Consider the following 9,970-nt stretch of genomic DNA (forward strand, 5'->3'; position numbering starts at 1 on the left):
ATAGTTTCATGTTTTGTTATGATAACAGTATTGTCAGCATACATTGCGGATTGATATTTTTGTAGAATTGGGATATTATACCAACAATATTTAACAAGATTGAGCCAAGGACTAATACCTGCTTTTGTCAATAGTTGTTCGTAGGTATTAGCTAGTATCTATTTGTACTTAAAGGTGTGATTTGTGATGAATGAGAATATTATACAGATAGGTTGGTAGTTTTAGTTTTGTTAGCATGAACACTATAGTTTTATGAGCAGCTATTGATGACTTCAACTCGGTGGTACTCGGGTAGATACACACTGGTAATTTAAAGAACAATGAGGTTGGTTCCTTTACAGAAAATGAGTTAACTTGAAAACTAAGCACACCTCAATTAGAAAATGTGTCTTAAGTGCCTAGTAATTGTAACTGTATCTTAACTTGAGATGGAACTAAAAATTATCCTAGTCCTTCATATAGAGCTATAAATCAGTTTTCTTACAAAATGATATTTCAGTTGCAACTTATAATTTGTAATGTGAGAAAAAAATATTAGAACTAAAATTGAATGATCTAGACAAAGAATTTGAAAATTTTGAACAGTCAAAGGTAAAAAGCAACAATACATTGACAAGACTCAATCGGAAAGAAGATAACTTAGGGCCAATTATGATAAATACCTACTCAAAACAAAACAAATTACCTTAAAACTTACTGAAGGAATAAATTAAGTCAGAGAAACAAGGGAAAACTCCATGAAAAAAATTTCAAAATTTGAAAGATCTTTTTGAAAAAGTTATAGGACAAAATAATCATAAACACTATTTGTATGAAATGGAATTGAAGAAGGGTAAATGTCATCTAGTCTTGAGAGATGGAAAGAAGAATTTATTCTTATAAGTGCTTTATTTGAACATAGATATTTAAAATATTTATGAAGTCATCGATAAATCTACTAAACTTGGTACAATAGCACTTAAATACTGCATTAACTATATTCGATTGAAAGTATTTGAATCTTTTAAATTGGTACTGAAATTACACAAGCTTAAAGTCAAGATTGAAATTAATCCACAACAACAAACATATATTGTAATTTCAATGTTTGATAACATAAGTACTTTTGTGTGCATCTGGTGTTGAACGGAAATTTGTTACAGCTACTATGGTTTTATTATTTTAGAGCAGGGGTCGGGAACCTGCGGCTTTTAACTAGCAACCTGCGGCTTTTTGGATAGTTATCAATATATCGATGTCCGTAAAATATAAATTATATTATATTTGTATAAACAATAATAATAATAATAATATAAATATAAATAATAATGAATTAATGAAATAAAGTTTTTCCATATTTTCTAAATTTAAGACGTATTATTATGTTTTTATTGCCTACTAAAAAAAGGTTGTTCAAACATGTAGTGTGGCTCTTGGATATCATAATTCATAGTTTTGTATTTTTTTGAAAAAATGGCTTTTTCCTACGAAAACGTGCAAACGCCATTTTACTCCATTGATGAATATGAGATACTTATATATGGTTAATGTAAATCAATTCTATTCCATACAACTAGTGTTTATGAATAGTTTCTCTTATAACTTTTTTAATAAGCTCTTCTTGCTGATTATCTGATTAGCAATTTTTTGATTTATAAAATGAAATTGTATAAATGTATAAAGTTATCTGGGCCAAATATATCAACTAGAAGCAAAAAATTTTTTTTTCTCTAAAAAACGATGATTGCTTAAAACAGTAATATTCCATGAGACTTTATAATAATAGGCTGTATGTTAAAAATTGCTTCATTTGATTTGTATAATGTACTAATATATACAATTTATACATGATAAAATATAGTAAGGCGCAGAGAAGTGTAACACTTTTAATTTCATAAAACATGAAATAAATATCCATTTCTACCTGAATATGGAGTTTCTAGATGCAGTTTTTTTATGATTATGATGACGAAAGATTAAGAGTAGATACTAAAGAATAATATTCAAAATAATGAATATTTTTAAGTAATAAAATACACGAGACTATTGAAATGTTGTCATTCAGGACGCACACTCAAATCGGAGAGTATTTTTGACAAGATTGCATTCACAGACCATATCCATAGAAACGATACCTATATCCAAAATGCTTATGTGAGTAGAAGGTAGGACTATATAAGAGACCCTCAAAACTGCCTGTATCCAACCGTGATTTGACCTAGTACATTATAGTGGCTTCAAGACATTCTGTTTTCTAAAATCAATATTTGGACTAAGGTTGATTCGAACAGTAGTTATTTGGACTTGGAAAACAAACAAATAAATATTTTCTTACTCCATTAATATTTTACCGAGCAAATTAGACAAAAACAATGTTACAATTTATGTTATAAATGTATGTGTTCAATTTAAACATTTAATAAACAATTTTACAACAAATATCAACCCTCATCTTTTTCCTAGTCCACAACACTTGTAGGCAACAAGATCACTGCATTATAATAATATTTTATTCATTTGAATTACCTATGTTATAACATTCTATTAGGTCTTGTAATACAAAAGAGTATAACTAAATAAATATAAAAATTTGTTTAAAGCAAAAAATTGCAATAAATTTAAATAGTGTTGATTGCTGGACCCAAAAATAATGGAATGAATAATGAACAAAATGAGCGTCCAAGACGTATGATGTCACACGCCAATGAGGACCCCTCCTTTGATAATGATTTGTTTTAATGCTTTTTTGTTTATAATTTATGTTTTAATTTACAGTTATACAACTACTAAGAAAATTTGTTTTGAGAATGAAAATTGGTGCAATAAGCTACGATACGTTGAAATAAGAATGAGATGTTTTTAACAAAAATATGATAGTTGCCAGGCTTTATCTAAAGTTAATAAAAAGAATATTTGAATATCATTTTAAAATATAAAAAAAGTGAAGGATACTACAGGGAAAAATTAAAAACTAATTAGGTAAACAATATTAAGCTTAGATTGATACTATTTCTGAAAATAAATTTGATATCTGTAATAGATTGAATTATAATGAATATAATGTATAGAGAGTGACATTTTTACTAGAAAAGATTAGTATAACGAATAAATTCGTTACTAATACGTTAGTTCAAGACATAAATTTGGTTATGTAAGCATATACTTAAGTCCAATATAATTATATATATTATATATAATTATAATAGTCATTATAATTCAATGTATTACAGATTCTATTACCGTCCTTACCCACATACATTGTATCCGTTATATAAACACATAAATTGTACTTTTGAATAATTAATTTAATTAGTTTTAGGGGAAATGATCTAAAGGGGATCATTGTGAAAATACATTTTTTATTTTCATGGTCCTCTTAATCTAATATTTTTTGGCATCAATATCCAATAACATGTGTATAGTAGGAAATGGAGTTACAATTAAACTACTTATGGAACAACTTCTGGGACTCAACTATGATATATGGCCCAACAATAATTAATAAAATTTTAATTAAAAAAAAATCCATTTACTATGATATAATCTATTAGTTAAAAATATGATGAATATAAACTATAAAAAGCAACTTAAAACTACATTAGAAAAATCTATAAATATATCTTTGATTATCATAAATTCTATGCCACTAAAAAAAAAAAAAAAAAAATACAGACTTGAATAAAATTAACTAAATAATCATTTGAAAAAAATATTCAGCTTTAAACATCAGCAGGATTGGTTGAAGAAGTCAATGAAAAATCATTATCTGAATTATCGTCATATCGACCTGGATTAAAGTAAAAGTGTTTGTTAAAACCTCTACATGACCATTCTACTGTTTGAAACCCATGCTGAACAGTGATGAGTTGATCTAATTCAATGTCCACCTAAAGAGCATGAAAAACAGATGTTATTCTTGTTATGATAATATTGATGTAAACAATGTTTAAATGTGAAATATATTATTTACCAAACACATCATTCTAGACAATTCAGTATTATAGGCATTTTCACGAAATACTTTACACACTGATTGTATGAACAATGACCCATCTATTGGATCACGTATTGCAGTACACCCTAGGAAAAAAAATATGCCATTAAATGAACTATATATGTATAAGGAAGTAATACAATTATGATAATTAATGATTATATTACTCCAACTACATTTAAAATAAATATGATTTACCAGGAAGAGTGGCATATGCTATGAATACATCTTCATAACGTATGTCAGTAATTGTTCCAATTGGGAACACATCAGCACCATAATTGAGATTATTTTCACCATTACAGTATTTCCAACCAAAATCATTATTTTGTCCTCTAAAGTAAAAAAGAAGTATTTATTGTATAAACCAAAAATTCAAAAATGTATGTACATCTTACCGACACGCATCAATAAAAAATAACATTGGGATGTTTCCAGATAATTTTTTGTGTATGAATTGTTCGATCATCCAGTTAGTATTTATCGTAATCCCATCTTCAGTCAATATGTCTGATGATATGGATGAATCTTTCGTCACTTCATCATGACACATTATAAAAACAATTACAGAATTAGCTTTTTCACTATGGCATATATTCATGAACTCATTGATAACATTTTTAATATCCTACAAACAAAAAACAATTCAAAAGTTAATGTTTTGCAAGATATGTATTTCTACGTTTCATATAAATATATATTTGCTCATTTACTTTAGCAGTTAAGTTTTCTTTTGAGTGAATAACAAATCCAAGATATTTAAATAATTTATTTAAGTTTGCCATATCAACATCTAATTCCGTTCTTTCACCTTTTAGGTTATTAATATTTAAAATCAATGCATGGCCCTTCGGATTTGATATCATTGGATAAACCTATAACAGTTAATTAACAATGATGCTATGTCTTAACAATTAACATAAGTATTAAAATAAACAAACATGAATTGGTAACTTGTCTGCATAATTTAAAATAATTTTGTGGTCAGGGTGAATTTTTACATATGAGTCATCATGTTCTAACATGGCTTTTTCATAAGTTGTGTCTAATTGTTTAATTGAACTTATTTTTTTTTCCTCTTCTTCGCTGAAATATGTCAATAAATTATAAAATAATGGATATTATTATAAAAGTATAAAATTATAAAATTTTAATGAACATAAATATAAGTATGGTAAACTTAAATAATCGATACTAAATAATTTATTGGAAAACTTTTACTTAAATACCATTCACAAGGAATATAATTTTCTTAAATAATGAACATTAAAAAAAATAAAAATATTTGAAAAATTATTTCCTGAAATGTATTAGATAAATAAATTATATTTTAGTGGTTAATATTAAGCTCAGAGTAGAAATAGTATACTTCTATAAATGTACTATAATACACTTTATTATATTATTATAATTCAATAAAAAACATTATTAGTTTTTGAAATAATTAGTGATTTAAGCTAAAATCCTTAACGGTCTATATAGATATGTCATACTTATTGAAATTCTTGAGTTAGGTAATAAACGTTGAAACATAGTCTCACAAAAACATATTTACCTAGTCTACACACATTTGAACACTCATTGTCATATATTATATATTAATTAATAGTTATCACTTATTATAATATTTTTATTCATTCATATAATTACTTAATTGAATTTTATTTGATAGGTTATTAATTTTATTATCGTTTAGTAAAGTTGTGACTATTAGGTAAACAAATACAAAACAATTATTATTTTGATGAATTTGATCATTGATTAAAGTATTAATTATATAAATAGGTACTTACAGCAATTTATTTTAATACACATATTTATTTAAAACTGTAAAATGCAATTAATATATTATTGTTATGTTTAAAAAAAGGTAAAATTTTTAATTTGAAAACTTGAAAACTGGGCCCAGGATTATATTTTATATTAGAAATAAATTATTTTCTTTTGATTAAATATATAAATAAATGTTTAACATAAGTAAGAATATCTAGTAGGAAGTACCTTGTTTTGGAGGATGTTAAAATTTCGCAAGCCTTAAAGTTATTTGTTTCTTCTAATACTCTGCACAAAGCTGCAAATGCTTCTGGCCCCCGTCCTTGAATTAATTCATACAATTTTGTTTTTTTGATTGTTTCTTCTTGATCTTCCTGACCTTCCTCATCTTCCTATAAAACATTTGTAAATCATATATAATACACGGAACAACAATACAATTAAGATTAAACATCTTACTAAAATATAATTCTTCATCCATTCATTGATGATATTCTTTTCTAACAAATTATTAACAATAGTTTGTAAATCAGAAGTAACAGCTATTAAATCTGCCATGCAATTGTTAATCAATTTTCGATGATATTGTTCCATTTTAAATTTTGAGTGATAAATTGTTATTGAACAAATCCAATAAAGGTATATACTCAAAATTAAGTAGAACACTAATGTATTGTTATCTTGGTAGGTGATTTTTAATAACACTAGAAAAAAAAAAATTGTTAATCTACAGTACCTATTGAATAACGTACTTGACTCGAATGAAGAAATTGATTATCTTTATAAAAAATGTAAGGATTTTACAAAACATTAGTGATGGTTGTGTCATAAATGTAGGAGGATTCAAAATATATTATTATTTCAAAGATAATGTTTAAAAAGTCAAATTTTTATGATTTTAAATTACAATATAAGGATTTAAATTAATTACAAATAAATAAAGTATAAAATTATGTACTTACACTTAAGTTAAGTTAGGCGCTTTATGAAATCTGGTCTGGGCTATTTTATTTCAGGCCAATGCTGTACACGAGTCTGATAGTAAATATATATAAAATATCAATTAGCAGTCATTTTATAAATTATAAACATTTTAATAGTTACTTGTAACTAACTGATGAGCGTTAGCTGTTTGTAGCTAAATATTTTAAGAATTAAATATCCTTAGGTACATGAGGTTTAATGCACGATGAAAAAACTTGTTACTTCGTCTTGGATTAATGATATTAAATGGGCAACAAATTGTACTCCGGATCAGTGTTAACATAATAAAAAATCTTAATCACGCTTTTAGGATATTATAGTTACATTCAAACCTATATCATATTTTTAAATTTAAATTACTTCCAACTGCGCAACATTTTTAGTTTTATTTAATAAATGAATTTTCGTGTTTAGAATAAACTATTAGGTATACGATTCCGGACCTAATGTACAATAAAATTAGGTTATAAATATTAGGTATATCAATTGATATTGTATAAAGCATGATGGCTACACTGATCGGGGATAATAGCTTTGTTGCCGATAGAAAACGTACTGCACTTGTCTGTACTTATTGTTAGTTATTTTTTTGTCATGGACTAAAATATATTGGTGTGTCATCGTCATGGCAAGTAATTGGTGGTGAGGTTGGCGATTTGCAAATGTCTCTTTTTCTTCCATAAAATCATTTGTGCGGTATAAGTCGTGCTGACGTGGATTAAGAGAAGAGCTAAGGGATTACAATTACAGCTATTGGCGGCCATTGTATTTTTCTGTCCTTGGATTGTTATGTATCAAGCAGTCGTCCAAATACCTACCTCATTTTCTGCGATATTACAGTGTTTGTAACGTTCACGTTCTTTGAAAAGATTTTTATTATAAATCGTTTGAATACAAGTTAAAAATCGTGGAAATTATTAGTTAATAATATCTGGTAATAATTTTTGTTATGGATGCGTAGTACATATATTAAAATTTTAATCATCTTTCAGGAGAAGTTCATTTTATGTGGTGTTGTGTTCCTGTTACTGTAATACAATTATGTAAGTTGAACATTTTATTAATTTCTAATCGGCTATCGTTACCACTGGTTTTAATATACAAATAGACAGCCCACACACTGCAGTGGCGTGCAGATCCCTTTTTTCATGTGGGGCAAAGCTAATTTTTTTACACCCACCAACCACCTAAAACTAAGAGTTACAACTTACAAATAAAATATGTTTTATTACGGGTCTCTATATAGTTATATGAAAAGACAATATTTATTAAATAAAAAAACCCCACACCCACTCCACTTTCAAGTGGGGCCTAGGCCCCATTTGTGTCTTGTTTGCACGCCAATGGCCCACAGTTCAGATAAATATGGAAACCTATTAATTAATAGCGTAATGTGTCAATAAATAGCGTTTAGAGTCATAGGCGTCAGCAGAAGTTTTTCTAGGGTGATGGGCATAATTAGAATTTGAGAAAATTCTCGAATTTTCTTTACTATTTGTCAATTCAAACAATTTCCAAAAATCGTGGCTGGGGATAAATGGCTCCAGCGTATCTCCCTTCGGGCGCCAATGTCTAGTCAAAATAATAATTACTACCTATCAGTAGCTTATATAGAAATAATTTTTGGGGTGGGCTATTAATATATAGCGACTAACAATAATTATCTAGCACCTAGAAACTACAATATAGTTAACAGTTAAGACTGTAATTTCGGGAGGGGCTGCAGCCCACAAGCCCCCTCTACCACCCCATATACGCCCCTGCTACCTATCAAATTCAGATAGTGTTGAAGAATGGTCCTGAGATGAGGAAATATATTATACAGTTTATTATTTTATTACACGAACAAAATATACCTTATACTGTTTCATTCCTATCTCTAGTCTACTTTAATTAAATATTATCCTACACATTAAAGTGAGAGATCAGTAGTTACAATTAATTAAAACCATGAAATAATTGCTATTCACTTAATTTTGATTTTATTTATTAAACAGTCAACGTCAAAATTATAGGCATTTTATAATTTGCATTACGAATGAAAACTTATATTAATTTGAGTATGGTTATTGTTAAATTATAAAAATTATACTTTTATTAATAATTAATGGTATGATTCTCAGCATTAGTTTTCCAAAAGAAAAATGTTATATTTTGTTTCTCATAGTTAAATAGTAGTAATAGTTGTTATATATTTTTGAAATTTCATTTGGATATCTAGATATATGAACAATCAATACTTATCAATTCTAATAATATTTGTCATATAATATGCAGTATCAAACCTTTTTTAAATATTTTAAGATTCGACAAATTTTGATTTTTTATATTTCTAGATTTCAGATTGAAATCTCTAAGTAGTTAACAATAAATTGATAAAATGCATCGAAACTAATTTCATATGTTGTTCACACTCTAAATTAATCTTATAATATTAATCTATACATTTTTGATTATTTATTATTTAATTGTTAGTCTTTTTAATATGTTTAATTACAGATATTTTGGATAGGATTTTGTTGTCATTCTAAAACACTCAAAAAATTGAATTGTAGAAACTTTTGAACCAAAGTGACCTGGATATGTGTCTTATGCTCAACAAAATATTAATTAGTACTTATTACCTACTGAACTAAATAATTAGGATAGCAGTTAACATGTAATTTCGATAAAAATCCCCTTTTACATCAAATTAGTCTGTCTTCAGAAATAGCATATTTGTCAGGATTTGAATTATATAGCGATTTCCTATTAAAACAACCAAAACAGACCTTATGACGCTCATAAAAAAATAATTTGACTCTCCAATAAACTTTTTATCTCTCAATGGTAGAAAAACTTAAAAAGAAAATTTTGTATGAATTTCTAACTCAAAACAGTTTTCAATTTTTTGTGTATTTGACAAAGTTTGTCAACATTTAATCTGTAAACGCTCATAAAGTCATATTTAATTTAAGTTCAAATTTTTTTTTTTTTTTAGTAAAGAACACTAATAAAAACTTATGAGGGAAATATTATTTTAAATTTTCAAGTTGTTTAACCCGGCACAAGCAATTTTACTGTAAAAAATAAAAAATAAAAACACCCCAACATAATATCGACATTGCTCCTCTCAGAATTTGAATTTATATAAGTAGTTAAAATTTAATGCAAAACATAAATTGTCTATAAATATATCAGAAATATTCAAATATTCAATGACGAAAAATTGTTCTATAAATAAAATAATATTTACTAATG

General features: G+C 26.5%; 1 protein-coding gene across 1 annotated transcript; it reads right to left on the bottom strand.

Annotated features, from left to right (window-relative positions):
- Window positions 1-3,616: 3,616 nt before the first annotated feature.
- LOC149059514 (caspase-3-like) lies at window positions 3,617-7,630 on the bottom strand. The gene is made up of 10 exons (XM_089217301.1): window positions 6,851-7,630; window positions 6,709-6,781; window positions 6,206-6,450; window positions 5,975-6,138; window positions 4,915-5,059; window positions 4,687-4,848; window positions 4,372-4,601; window positions 4,172-4,308; window positions 3,950-4,059; window positions 3,617-3,866 (listed from the first exon to the last, which is right to left on the bottom strand). Exons 3-10 carry the CDS (start codon window positions 6,338-6,340, stop codon window positions 3,699-3,701), a joined length of 1,251 nt encoding a protein of 416 aa, XP_089073427.1. The 5' UTR covers window positions 6,341-6,450; window positions 6,709-6,781; window positions 6,851-7,630; the 3' UTR covers window positions 3,617-3,698.
- Between the last annotated feature and the right edge of the window lie 2,340 nt (window positions 7,631-9,970).

This window comes from Diuraphis noxia, unplaced genomic scaffold (assembly GCF_037042655.1).
Source record: "Diuraphis noxia isolate RWA-SAM2 unplaced genomic scaffold, SU_Dnox_SAM2 contig0001, whole genome shotgun sequence".
Taxonomy (NCBI): domain Eukaryota; kingdom Metazoa; phylum Arthropoda; class Insecta; order Hemiptera; family Aphididae; genus Diuraphis; species Diuraphis noxia.

Coding starts and splice junctions, on each gene's coding strand:
- LOC149059514 (XM_089217301.1), bottom strand. CDS start 6,340: ATGGAACAATATCATCGAAAATTGATTAACAATTGCATGGCAGATTTA. Junction 4,309..4,371: donor TTTTTTATTGATGCGTGTCG/GTAAGATGTACA, acceptor TTTTTACTTTAG/AGGACAAAATAATGATTTTG. Junction 4,060..4,171: donor AGCATATGCCACTCTTCCTG/GTAAATCATATT, acceptor TTTTTTTCCTAG/GGTGTACTGCAATACGTGAT.